Below are 14405 nucleotides of genomic sequence, written 5' to 3'. Positions count from 1 at the left end.
AAAATCATCGGCTTATAAGACTTGGGACTGTACTCTAATACATGTGTGCTTTCTACTTATATTTATAGATCCTCCAGAACCTCCAAGCAATCCTCCGGAAGTACTCGATGTAACCAAGAGTTCTGTTAGCTTGTCCTGGTCCCGGCCCAAAGATGATGGTGGTTCTCGAGTCACAGGCTACTACATTGAACGCAAAGAGACATCCACTGACAAGTGGGTCAGACACAACAAGACTCAGATCACTACCACAATGTACACTGTCACAGGGCTTGTTCCCGATGCTGAGTATCAGTTCCGAATCATTGCACAGAATGATGTTGGCCTAAGTGAGACCAGCCCTGCTTCTGAACCAGTTGTTTGCAAAGATCCATTTGGTAAGGAATTCAGAAGAAGGGGTTAAATTAAAGAAGCAAGCCATGTTTGGTCCTTTTATTTCACCAGTAAAGCTGATTCCCTTTTCATTATTTTACAATATTTCAGATAAACCAAGCCAACCAGGAGAACTTGAGATTCTTTCAATATCCAAAGATAGTGTCACTCTACAGTGGGAGAAACCTGAATGTGATGGTGGCAAAGAAATTCTTGGATATTGGGTTGAATATAGACAGTCTGGAGACAGTGCCTGGAAGAAGAGCAGTAAGGAACGTATTAAGGACAAGCAATTCACAATAGGGGGTTTGCTGGAAGCTACTGAATATGAATTCAGGGTTTTTGCTGAGAATGAGACTGGGCTGAGCAGACCTCGAAGGACTGCTATGTCTATAAAGACTAAACTCACATGTAAGTAGCCTTTGGTTCTCTACTTACGATTTACAAACTAAACAAATTAAGGCTAATTCCCCCTCTATACTAAGTAGAACCCTGGAAAGCTTTATTGGAGAGCAAGTGTTTAGAAAGAAAAGCAAGTGCACACACAGGAAATATGATAAGTTCTATAGGAAACCATTCCAAGCACATAACTTCAGCAGGAGATGTTAGATGCAGTGAACTGAGCACTTTCCTTGAGCAATTCCCTCAAATGCAATGGTTTCTTTTTTAAAATATTTCCCAACAAGATTTGAAAGGTCAACAATTGTATGCCACTTCAATGAACCTAAGTAAGGGCAAGAATAGTACAGAATTATAGAGAGAATTTATAGTCCCTTAAAAGCCTATACATTATTAACTCCCTTCCAATCATAAAGGGAAAAAGTCATTCTACAGAAAATGTGACAATGTGCTCACTGAATCCCTATTTACCATATGATCCTAAGAAAATCACTTCAAAGAGTTTTTAAGAATTAGGCTAATATGTAAATCATGGTATGTGTTAGTAAATAAGGTAAATTCATTCCTGATGTACAAGGACAAAGGATTACAGATTGAGCAGTAACAATCACTTAATATTATCTTTCATATCATTCAGCTGGAGAGGCCCCAGGAATACGCAAAGAAATGAAGGATGTTACCACCAAATTGGGTGAAGCTGCTCAACTCTCATGCCAGATTGTTGGAAGGCCTCTTCCTGACATTAAATGGTACAGATTTGGTAAAGAACTCATACAAAGCCGGAAATACAAAATGTCTTCAGATGGACGCACACACACTCTTACAGTAATGACAGAGGAACAGGAAGATGAAGGTGTTTATACCTGCATAGCCACCAATGAGGTTGGAGAAGTAGAGACCAGTAGTAAGCTTCTCCTGCAAGCAACACCACAGTTCCATCCTGGTTACCCACTGAAAGAGAAATATTATGGAGCTGTGGGTTCTACACTTCGGCTTCATGTTATGTACATTGGTCGTCCAGTACCTGCCATGACTTGGTTCCATGGTCAGAAGCTTTTGCAAAACTCAGAAAACATTACTATTGAAAACACTGAGCACTATACTCATCTTGTCATGAAGAACGTCCAACGTAAGACTCATGCTGGGAAATACAAAGTCCAGCTCAGCAATGTTTTCGGAACAGTTGATGCCATCCTTGATGTGGAAATACAAGGTATTTTATTTTTATTTTCAGTGCTTTTTATTTTTATTTTTTTTGGAGACGGAGTCTCGCTGTGTGCCCCAGGCTGGAGTGCAGTGGCGCGACCTCGGCTCACTGCAAGCTTTGCCTCCCGGGTTCACGCCATTCTCCTGCCTCAGCCTCCTGAGTAGCTGGGATTACAGGCGCCCACTACCGCACCCGGCTAATTTTTTTGTATTTTTAGTAGAGACGGGGTTTCACCGTGGTCTCGATCTCCTGACCTTGTGATCCGCCCGCCTCGGCCTCCCAAAGTGCTGGGATTACAAGCGTGAGCCACCGCGCCCGGCAGTGCTTTTTATTTTTAAAGAAAAAAAAAATCTCAAAAACGCACTATGAAAATCACTACAATTGTATTTTCCCCCAACAGATAAACCAGACAAACCTACAGGACCAATTGTGATCGAAGCTCTATTGAAGAACTCTGCAGTGATCAGCTGGAAACCACCTGCAGATGATGGAGGCTCCTGGATCACCAACTATGTGGTGGAAAAATGTGAGGCCAAGGAGGGGGCTGAATGGCAATTGGTGTCTTCAGCCATCTCAGTGACAACCTGTAGAATTGTGAACCTCACAGAAAATGCTGGCTATTACTTCCGGGTTTCAGCTCAGAACACTTTTGGCATCAGTGAACCTCTAGAAGTGTCCTCAGTTGTGATCATTAAGAGTCCATTTGGTGAGTACAACCTGATTTCCATATCTTCCTATGGTAAAGTTCCATCTTTGCATGAAATTCTTTTACACAGAAAGAAATTTTGAAAGGAAATAGCAAAGATTCAGATAAAGTACAAGTGCCTTTACTTTCATTTTAATTGAATGTTTGCATATCTAAAAGGAGAAATATATATCCTAACCCCTTTTTAAAAATACAACTTTGGTTTTTGATATGTCTTAGTATAAAGTAACCAATTTCATTTTTCTGGAATAGCTATTTTTTAATAAAATTTTGGACTCATAACATTCTTTTCTTAAATAAATAAGCTTTAATAAAGCTGCCTGTTTCATCTCGTGACTTAAATCTTTTGTTTTTTTTAATAGAAAAGCCAGGTGCTCCTGGCAAACCAACTATTACTGCTGTCACAAAAGATTCTTGTGTTGTGGCTTGGAAGCCACCTGTCAGTGATGGAGGTGCAAAGATTAGAAATTACTACCTTGAGAAGCGCGAGAAGAAGCAGAATAAATGGATTTCTGTGACAACAGAAGAAATTCGAGAAACTGTCTTTTCGGTGAAAAACCTTATTGAAGGTCTTGAATATGAGTTCCGTGTGAAATGTGAAAACCTAGGTGGGGAAAGTGAATGGAGTGAAATATCAGAACCCATCACTCCCAAATCTGATGTTCCAATTCAAGCACCACACTTTAAAGAGGAACTGAGAAATCTAAATGTCAGATATCAGAGCAATGCTACTTTGGTCTGCAAAGTGACTGGTCATCCAAAACCTATCGTGAAATGGTACAGACAAGGCAAAGAAATCATTGCAGATGGATTAAAATATAGGATTCAAGAATTTAAGGGTGGCTATCACCAGCTCATCATTGCAAGTGTCACAGATGATGATGCCACAGTTTACCAAGTCAGAGCTACCAACCAAGGGGGATCTGTGTCTGGCACTGCCTCCTTGGAAGTGGAAGGTAAAAATATATTATCATCAATTTGAGGCTAAATGAGTTATTAACTTGGGGGGTGCAGGTTATTGCACTTAAACAAATATTGTTAGGTGTTGCTAAATTATATTCTTATTTTTTTCTGATACAGTTCCAGCTAAGATACACTTACCTAAAACTCTTGAAGGCATGGGAGCAGTTCATGCTCTCCGAGGTGAAGTGGTCAGCATCAAGATTCCTTTCAGTGGCAAACCAGATCCTGTGATCACCTGGCAGAAAGGACAAGATCTCATTGACAATAATGGCCACTACCAAGTTATTGTCACAAGATCCTTCACATCACTTGTTTTCCCCAATGGGGTAGAGAGAAAAGATGCTGGTTTCTATGTGGTCTGTGCTAAAAACAGATTTGGAATTGATCAGAAGACAGTTGAACTGGATGTGGCTGATGTTCCTGACCCACCCAGAGGAGTCAAAGTTAGTGATGTCTCACGAGATTCTGTCAACTTAACATGGACTGAGCCGGCCTCTGATGGTGGCAGCAAAATCACCAACTACATTGTTGAAAAATGTGCAACTACTGCAGAAAGATGGCTTCGTGTAGGACAAGCCCGAGAAACACGTTATACTGTGATCAACTTATTTGGAAAAACAAGTTACCAGTTCCGGGTAATAGCTGAAAATAAATTTGGTCTGAGCAAGCCTTCTGAGCCTTCAGAACCAACCATAACCAAAGAAGATAAGACCAGAGCTATGAACTATGATGAAGAGGTAGATGAAACCAGGGAAGTCTCCATGACTAAAGCATCTCACTCTTCAACCAAGGAACTCTATGAGAAATATATGATTGCTGAAGATCTTGGGCGTGGTGAGTTTGGAATTGTCCACCGTTGTGTTGAAACATCCTCAAAGAAGACATACATGGCCAAATTTGTTAAAGTCAAAGGGACTGATCAGGTTTTGGTAAAGAAGGAAATTTCCATTCTGAATATTGCTAGGCATAGAAACATCTTATACCTCCATGAATCATTTGAAAGCATGGAAGAATTAGTTATGATCTTTGAGTTTATATCAGGACTTGACATATTTGAGCGCATTAACACAAGTGCTTTTGAACTTAATGAAAGAGAAATTGTAAGTTATGTTCACCAGGTCTGTGAAGCACTTCAGTTCTTACACAGTCATAATATTGGACACTTTGACATTAGACCAGAAAATATCATTTACCAAACCAGAAGAAGCTCTACCATTAAAATAATAGAATTTGGTCAAGCCCGTCAGCTGAAACCAGGGGACAACTTCAGGCTTCTATTCACTGCCCCAGAATACTATGCACCTGAAGTCCACCAGCATGATGTTGTCAGCACAGCCACAGACATGTGGTCACTTGGAACACTGGTATATGTGCTACTGAGTGGTATCAACCCATTCCTGGCTGAAACTAACCAACAGATCATTGAGAATATCATGAATGCTGAATATACTTTCGATGAAGAAGCATTCAAAGAGATTAGCCTTGAAGCCATGGATTTTGTTGACCGGTTGTTAGTGAAAGAGAGAAAATCTCGCATGACAGCATCAGAGGCTCTCCAGCACCCATGGTTGAAGCAGAAGATAGAAAGAGTCAGTACTAAAGTTATCAGAACATTAAAACACCGGCGTTATTACCACACCCTGATCAAGAAAGACCTCAACATGGTTGTGTCAGCAGCCCGGATCTCCTGTGGTGGTGCAATTCGATCTCAGAGGGGAGTGAGTGTTGCTAAAGTTAAAGTAGCATCCATTGAAATTGGCCCAGTTTCTGGGCAGATAATGCATGCAGTTGGTGAAGAAGGAGGACATGCCAAATATGTATGCAAAATTGAAAATTATGATCAGTCTACCCAAGTGACTTGGTACTTCGGCGTCCGACAGCTGGAGAACAGTGAGAAATATGAAATCACCTATGAAGATGGAGTGGCCATCCTCTATGTCAAAGACATTACCAAATTTGATGATGGTACCTACCGATGCAAAGTAGTCAATGACTATGGTGAAGACAGTTCTTATGCAGAGCTATTTGTTAAAGGTGTGAGAGAAGTCTATGACTATTACTGCCGTAGAACCATGAAGAAAATTAAGCGCAGAACAGATACAATGAGACTCCTGGAAAGGCCACCAGAATTTACCCTGCCTCTCTATAATAAGACAGCTTATGTAGGTGAAAATGTCCGGTTTGGAGTAACTATAACTGTCCACCCAGAGCCTCGTGTAACATGGTATAAATCAGGTCAGAAAATCAAACCAGGTGATGATGACAAGAAGTACATATTTGAGTCAGACAAGGGTCTTTACCAATTAACAATCAACAGTGTCACTATAGATGATGACGCTGAATATACTGTTGTGGCAAGGAACAAATACGGTGAAGACAGCTGTAAAGCAAAGCTGACGGTAACCCTACACCCACCTCCATCAGACAGTACCTTAAGACCCATGTTCAAAAGGTTACTGGCAAATGCAGAATGCCAAGAAGGCCAAAGTGTCTGCTTTGAGATCAGAGTGTCTGGCATCCCCCCACCAACATTAAAATGGGAGAAAGATGGTCAGCCACTGTCCCTTGGACCTAACATTGAAATTATCCATGAAGGCTTGGATTATTATGCTCTGCACATCAGGGACACTTTGCCTGAAGACACAGGTTATTATAGAGTCACAGCCACTAATACAGCTGGGTCCACCAGCTGCCAGGCTCACCTACAAGTGGAACGCCTGAGGTACAAGAAACAGGAATTCAAGAGTAGGGAGGAGCATGAGCGACACGTACAAAAACAAATTGACAAAACCCTCAGAATGGCTGAAATTCTTTCTGGAACTGAAAGTGTGCCACTGACACAGGTAGCTAAAGAGGCTCTGAGAGAAGCTTCCATCCTTTACAAACCAGCTGTAAGCACCAAGACTGTAAAAGGGGAATTCAGACTTGAGACAGAAGAAAAGAAAGAGGAGAGAAAACTCCGGATGCCTTATGATGTACCAGAGCCACGCAAGTACAAGCAGACTACCATAGAAGAAGACCAACGCATCAAGCAGTTCGTGCCCATGTCTGACATGAAGTGGTATAAAAAGATACGTGATCAGTATGAAATGCCTGGGAAACTTGACAGAGTTGTACAGAAACGACCCAAGCGCATCCGCCTTTCAAGATGGGAACAGTTCTATGTGATGCCTCTTCCACGCATTACGGATCAATACAGACCTAAATGGCGTATTCCTAAACTGTCCCAAGATGATCTTGAGATAGTGAGACCAGCCCGCCGGCGTACACCTTCTCCTGATTATTACTTTTACTACCGACCTAGAAGACGTTCTCTTGGAGACATCTCTGATGAAGAATTACTCCTCCCCATTGATGACTACTTAGCAATGAAAAGAACAGAGGAAGAGAGGCTGCGTCTTGAAGAAGAGCTTGAATTAGGTTTTTCAGCTTCACCCCCAAGCCGAAGCCCTCCACGCTTTGAGCTTTCTAGCCTACGTTACTCTTCACCACAAGCTCATGTCAAGGTGGAGGAAACAAGAAAAGACTTCAGGTATTCAACCTATCACATCCCAACAAAGGCTGAAGCTAGTACAAGTTATGCAGAACTGAGGGAACGGCATGCCCAGGCTGCGTACAGACAGCCAAAGCAACGGCAAAGAATCATGGCTGAGAAGGAGGATGAAGAGTTGCTTCGCCCGGTTACGACCACCCAGCGTCTCTCAGAATACAAAAGCGAACTTGACTACATGTCAAAGGAGGAAAAGTCTAGAAAGAAATCAAGGCGACAAAGAGAAGTGACAGAAATAACAGAAATTGAGGAAGAATACGAAATCTCAAAACGTGCTCAAAGAGAATCATCCTCATCCGCATCTAGACTACTGAGACGACGGCGCTCCCTGTCTCCAACTTATATTGAGTTAATGAGGCCGGTGTCTGAGCTGATCCGGTCACGTCCACAACCGGCTGAGGAATACGAAGATGACACAGAAAGAAGGTCACCTACTCCAGAAAGAACTCGCCCACGATCCCCCAGCCCTGTGTCTAGTGAGAGATCACTCTCGAGATTTGAGAGGTCTGCAAGATTTGATATCTTTTCCAGGTATGAGTCCATGAAAGCTGCTTTAAAAACTCAGAAGACATCAGAAAGGAAGTATGAAGTTTTGAGTCAGCAGCCTTTCACACTGGACCATGCCCCTCGAATCACATTGAGAATGCGCTCACACAGGGTACCATGTGGCCAAAATACACGTTTTATTTTAAATGTTCAGTCCAAGCCAACTGCTGAGGTTAAATGGTACCACAATGGTGTGGAACTCCAAGAAAGCAGTAAGATTCATTACACCAATATGAGTGGAGTTCTGACCCTGGAAATTCTGGACTGTCATATTGATGACAGTGGAACCTACCGTGCTGTGTGCACCAACTACAAGGGCGAAGCTTCTGACTATGCAACATTGGACGTAACAGGAGGGGATTATACCACCTATGCTTCCAGGCGCAGAGATGAAGAGGTCCCCAGATCTGTTTTCCCTGAGCTGACAAGAACAGAGGCGTATGCTGTTTCATCATTTAAGAAAACATCTGAGATGGAAGCTTCATCTTCTGTCAGGGAAGTGAAATCACAGATGACGGAGACAAGGGAAAGTCTCTCCTCCTATGAACACTATGCATCTGCAGAAATGAAAAGTGCTGCATTAGAAGAAAAGTCGCTGGAAGAAAAATCCACAACCAGAAAGATCAAGACAACTTTGGCGGCAAGAATTCTAACAAAGCCACGGTCCATGACGGTCTACGAGGGCGAGTCTGCAAGGTTTTCTTGTGACACCGATGGTGAGCCGGTACCAACTGTGACCTGGCTGCGTAAAGGACAAGTGCTAAGTACTTCTGCCCACCACCAAGTGACCACCACAAAGTATAAATCAACCTTTGAGATCTCTTCAGTTCAGGCTTCCGATGAGGGCAATTACAGCGTGGTGGTAGAAAACAGTGAAGGGAAACAAGAAGCAGAGTTCACTCTGACTGTTCAAAAGGCCAGGGTAACTGAAAAGGCTCTGACATCACCACCAAGAGTCAAATCCCCAGAGCCTCGGGTGAAATCCCCAGAAGCAGTTAAGTCTCCAAAACGAGTGAAATCTCCAGAACCTTCTCACCCCAAAGCCGTATCACCCACAGAGACAAAAACAACATCAACAGAGAAAGTTCAGCACCTTCCAGTCTCTGCCCCACCAAAGATTACTCAGTTCCTGAAAGCAGAAGCTTCTAAAGAGATTGCAAAGCTGACCTGTGTGGTTGAAAGCAGTGTATTAAGTGCAAAAGAGGTCACCTGGTATAAAGATGGCAAGAAACTGAAGGAAAATGGGCATTTCCAGTTTCATTATTCAGCAGATGGTACCTATGAGCTCAAAATCCATAACCTCACTGAATCTGATCAAGGAGAATATGTTTGTGAGATTTCTGGTGAAGGTGGAACATCTAAAACCAACTTCCAATTTATGGGGCAAGCCTTTAAGAGTATCCATGAGAAGGTATCAAAAATATCAGAAACTAAGAAATCAGATCAGAAAACCACTGAGTCAACAGAAACCAGAAAAACTGAACCAAAAGCTCCTGAACTAATTTCCTCAAAACCAGTAATTGTTACTGGGTTGCATGATACAACTGTTTCTTCAGACAGTGTTGCTAAATTTGCAGTTAAGGCTACTGGAGAACCCCGGCCAACTGTCATCTGGACAAAAGATGGAAAGGTAACCAGTTCTTAAATGTCTCTTACTTTTATCTTCTAAAATATTTTATCTTCTAAATTCAGCTTCCCAAAAAACACTTAAAATGAAATCACTTTTTAAAGCGCAAATCATTTGCATTCTACAGGCTATTACACAAGGAGGTAAATATAAACTCTCTGAAGATAAGGGAGGGTTCCTCTTAGAAATTCACATGACTGATACTTCTGACAGTGGACTTTATACTTGTACGGTAAAAAATTCAGCTGGATCTGTGTCCTCTAGCTGCAAATTAACAATAAAAGGTAGGTTGGCTTTTGTTTTTACCCACATTTTTTCAGAAGATAATATTAGGGAAATATTTTCAAACATCCCCCCTTATATACATATACAAGAAAGTATTAAAATAAAATTATTTTCCTAATTCCAGAATGCAATTTGTACACCAAAGTAGAAACACACATTTGAAGTTAGCATATGCTTTTCTATGAGCATAAAAAGCAGTTATTAAGTACCTTATTATATATGGTATTATATAAGATTCTATAGTGTCAGCCCCTGCTCCCAGGAATATTTAAGAATAAAGTCAGTGAATATACAAAATGGCACTGCTTGCCTAAACCTTCACAGTTGCTAATTTTCCAAAGCAGTACAAAGTTAATTAAAGAACTATTTCTGTTTTACCAATTAAAATTAGTTTGCTTTCATTTCAATCTTCTGAAAGATAATTTAATGTTTTGGTTACTCAAAATCTCCCAAATCCACTTATCTCCTAAATCCTTTGACTATTCTTTTCAAGGCTTTTTTCCTTAAGTCATAGGAATCATCTTTGGTTCAGTTTAGTTTAAGGAATCATTACACTGATTTCAAAAGTCACACATGACAATTTTCCAAAAGTGTAACTGAGAAAGTATTAGGTATTACCTACACTGCATGAAGTTGACTTTTTTCTTTGTATGTTTTTCACATGCAGAATCTAGAAGAGTAAAAGGTGGGGGTCTCTTTCTAATTAAGTTTGCCTTACAGAGGTTTCTTTTTTAGCTGTAAAAGATACTGAGGCACAGAAAGTCTCTACACAAAAGACTTCTGAAATTACATCTCAGAAGAAAGCTGTTGTCCAAGAGGAAATTTCCCAAAAAGCCCTAATGTCTGAAGAAATTAAGATGTCAGAGGCAAAATCTCAAGAAAAGTTAGCCCTCAAAGAGGAAGCTTCAAAGGTTTTGATTTCCGAAGAAGTCAAGAAATCAGCAGCAACCTCCCTGGAAAAATCCATTGTCCATGAGGAAATCACTAAAACATCACAGGCATCAGAAGAAATCAGAACTCATGCTGAGATTAAAGCATTTTCTACTCAGATGAGCATAAATGAAGGTCAAAGAGTGGTTTTAAAAGCCAACATTGCTGGTGCCACTGATGTGAAATGGGTACTGAATGGCATAGAGCTTACCAACTCTGAGGAGTACCGATATGGTGTCTCAGGCAGCGATCAGACCCTCACCATCAAGCAAGCTAGTCACAGAGATGAAGGAATCCTCACCTGCATAGGCAAAACCAAGGAAGGAATCGTCAAGTGTCAATATGATTTGATGCTGAGCAAAGAACTCTCAGATGCTCCAGCCTTCATCTCCCAGCCTAGATCTCAAAATATTAATGAAGGACAAAATGTTCTCTTTACTTGTGAAATCAGTGGCGAGCCATCCCCTGAAATCGAATGGTTTAAAAACAACCTGCCAGTAAGTTTAATTATGAATATATTATTTAAGAAAAAACTAAAATACCATGTCTTCCACATCTAAAGAACTTCAACATTTCCTTTCTTTTTCCTTCGTCTTAGATTTCTGTTTCTTCAAATGTCAGCATAAGTCGCTCCAGAAACATATACTCTCTTGAAATCCGAAATGCATCAGTCAGCGACAGTGGAAAGTACACAATTAAGGCCAAAAATTTCCGTGGCCAGTGTTCAGCTACGGCTTCCTTAACGGTCCTTCGTAAGTATCTCCTCACCATTCTTCCTTACATGCTTAAGGCCTTTAGATGGGTTTTTTTGCCTCTCTTTCAAGCACAGAAAACTCTAAGAAGCCTTATTAAATTCCATGTGAAAGAGGGACAGCCTATCCGATGTGAATTCATTCTTGCAGTCAAACTTTCTTTATAGTTACACAGAAACTTGGATAGATTACATTTCAAAGTAAAGCTACCAACTGCCCTATAACATTTATTTTCAGGACGCACAATATGTCAATTACTTTCTATATGACTAATCATTTTTTTCCTGGTGATTCCTAGCACCTGCATGTAATGTAATGATAGAAATATAAGGATTCATGTTTTGGAGACATTGAGCTAGCTCTTGACAAATGTATGTATATATGTATTTGCTTATGCTTCAACAGCAAATTGTTTGGGTTATGCTGCTGTGCGTGTGTTGAAGTTTCCATTTCTGTAAGTCAGCGTCATATGTCACCAATTAACCAGATGTCATTGATGTTCACTGTGTATCTGCTATGCTCCACAGCTCTAGTTGAAGAACCTTCCAGAGAGGTAGTATTGAGAACAAGTGGTGACACAAGCTTGCAAGGAAGCTTCTCGTCTCAGTCAGTCCAAATGTCTGCCTCCAAGCAGGAGGCCTCCTTCAGCAGTTTCAGCAGCAGCAGTGCTAGCAGCATGACTGAGATGAAATTTGCAAGCATGTCTGCCCAAAGCATGTCCTCCATGCAAGAGTCCTTTGTAGAAATGAGTTCCAGCAGCTTTATGGGAAAATCTAGTATGACACAACTGGAAAGTTCAACTAGTAAAATGCTTAAAGCAGGCATAAGAGGTGAGCAATAAAATTACCGGTAGAGGTAGACAAGCCAAGTAACATGGTGTAGTCTTTAGTACACACAATTCAGTAGAAAGCAAATCTTTATTTTTTTCAGTGATTCTAAGACTTTTTTTGTCATTGTTCCATAAAGGAATTCCGCCTAAAATTGAAGCTCTTCCATCTGATATCAGCATTGATGAAGGCAAAGTCCTAACAGTAGCCTGTGCTTTCACGGGTGAGCCTACCCCAGAAGTAACATGGTCCTGTGGTGGAAGAAAAATTCACAATCAAGAACAACAGGGGAGGTTCCACATTGAAAACACAGATGACCTGACAACGCTGATCATCATGGACGTACAGAAACAAGATGGTGGACTTTATACCCTGAGTTTAGGGAATGAATTTGGATCTGACTCTGCCACTGTGAATATACATATTCGATCCATTTAAGAGGGCCTGTGCCCTTATACTCTACACTCATTCTTAACTTTCTGCAAACGTTTCACATGGACTAATCTTTCTGATCTGTAAATATTTAAAGAAAAAAAAAGTAGTTTTGTATCAACCTAAATGAGTCAAAGTTCAAAAATATTCATTTCAATCTTTTCATAATTGTTGACCTAAGAATATTATACATTTGCTAGTGACATGTACATACTGTATATAGCCGGATTAACGGTTATAAAGTTTTGTACCATTTATTTTATGACATTTTACAATGTAACTTTTGAAACTAACTGTTGGTAGGAGAAAGTTTCTTATGGAACGAATACCCTGCTCAACATTTAATCAATCTTTGTGCCTCAACATACTGTTGATGTCTAAGTATGCCTCAGTGGGTTGAGAAATTCCCCACTGAAGATGTCCTGTCCACCTAAAAGAGAATGATGCTGTGCACATCACTTGATATGTGCACCAATACCTATTGAATCAGAAATGTAAGGCATTGGTGATGTTTGCATTTACCCTCCTGTAAGCAACACTTTAATGTCTTACATTTTCTCTGATGATGTCACACAAAATTATCACGACAAATATTACCAGAGCAAAGTGTAACGGCCAACACTTTGTTCGCTCATTTTACACTGTCTCTGACATAAGGAGTGCCTGAATAGCTTGGAAAAGTAACATCTCCTGGCCATCCCTTCATTTAACCAAGCTATTCAAGTATTCCTATGCCAGAGCAGTGCCAACTCTTGGAGGTCCCAGGGTGCAGCCAATGCCTTTGTGTGGTAGTTCTAAATTTTAATTGCACCTGAAAAACCTGGGCACCTAAGCAATGAGCCACAGCAAAAACTAAAGAACAACAACAAAATAAAGCTGTCGTTAAATTTTAAACAACAATATTACTAATTGCCCAAAATGTCAATTTGATGTAGTTCTTTTCATGCAAGTATAAATTCAATTGTTAGTTATAATTGTTGGACCTCCTTGAGATAGTAACAACAAAATAAAGCAAGCTATCTGCACCTCAAAATGTGTGGCTGGTTGTTTTCTGTGAAATTCTGGGGTGGGGAAGTATGCACCTTCAAGTATCACAAAAACAATCATAGATAAGGCAACTCAAGTTCAAAACAGCCCATACTATAAGTTCTTTTAAGCAAATGTTTAAATTATCGTGTTAGATGTATTCAGCAATTTTGTTTAAAAAGCCTAGATATAGTTCTCATGGATATATTTATCCCCAAAAATTTATCTTCTAAATATATCAAGAAAAATATTTTTAGGAGAGCTGATTCAACTCGGAATCAGCTGTGATTCAATATCTTTGATGGATTTTGACCATCTACAATTTCACAATCTTTTGTGCTAAACACCACAGTGAACAATACAAAGATGATTAACACGGTATAGATACAGTCCCTCAAAGAGCATAGTGAACGGAAAAGGACAATTTCAGGGAAAATGATCAGTTGTGCATCTGAGTCCATATTGGCTACTGCAGCTCCAAATTGAGACAAAACAAATAAAGGACCTCAGAACTAAAGAACTATTTTATTACCAAGTCTAGATCAGTTGTTTTAAAAGCATGGTAGAATGACAGTATATGCAAGATTGACACTATTTTAAATAGTGTCATTCTACTACGCTTTTTAAACAACTGATCTAGACTTGGTAATAAAATAATGCAAAAAATATCTGTATTTGTCCACTTCAATTTGCTAAGCATAAGCCTATGATGTTATTTGCCTAAATTGACCGCCTTAATGTAAGTACAGGTGACCAAAGTTGAAGCAAATGTACTGTCAGTTTTCA

General features: G+C 40.2%; 1 protein-coding gene across 2 annotated transcripts in view; it reads left to right on the top strand.

The window, feature by feature from the left end:
* Nucleotides 1-13118, top strand: part of TTN (titin) — a 270912-nt gene extending 257794 nt beyond the window's left edge. For both annotated transcript variants that reach the window (XM_073019847.1, XM_073019846.1), the window contains 11 exons: nucleotides 69-374; nucleotides 481-780; nucleotides 1406-1981; nucleotides 2376-2681; nucleotides 3044-3637; nucleotides 3762-9370; nucleotides 9495-9651; nucleotides 10388-11079; nucleotides 11181-11334; nucleotides 11862-12164; nucleotides 12301-13118. In XM_073019847.1, the coding sequence (XP_072875948.1) occupies nucleotides 69-374; nucleotides 481-780; nucleotides 1406-1981; nucleotides 2376-2681; nucleotides 3044-3637; nucleotides 3762-9370; nucleotides 9495-9651; nucleotides 10388-11079; nucleotides 11181-11334; nucleotides 11862-12164; nucleotides 12301-12599 (9296 nt within the window). In that variant the 3' untranslated portion in view covers nucleotides 12600-13118. The remainder of the gene's footprint in view (nucleotides 1-68; nucleotides 375-480; nucleotides 781-1405; nucleotides 1982-2375; nucleotides 2682-3043; nucleotides 3638-3761; nucleotides 9371-9494; nucleotides 9652-10387; nucleotides 11080-11180; nucleotides 11335-11861; nucleotides 12165-12300) is intronic.
* Nucleotides 13119-14405: the final 1287 nt, after the last annotated feature.

This window comes from Chlorocebus sabaeus, chromosome 10 (assembly GCF_047675955.1).
Source record: "Chlorocebus sabaeus isolate Y175 chromosome 10, mChlSab1.0.hap1, whole genome shotgun sequence".
In the NCBI taxonomy this organism is placed as follows: domain Eukaryota; kingdom Metazoa; phylum Chordata; class Mammalia; order Primates; family Cercopithecidae; genus Chlorocebus; species Chlorocebus sabaeus.
This window is presented reverse-complemented; position numbering and strand designations above follow the sequence as displayed.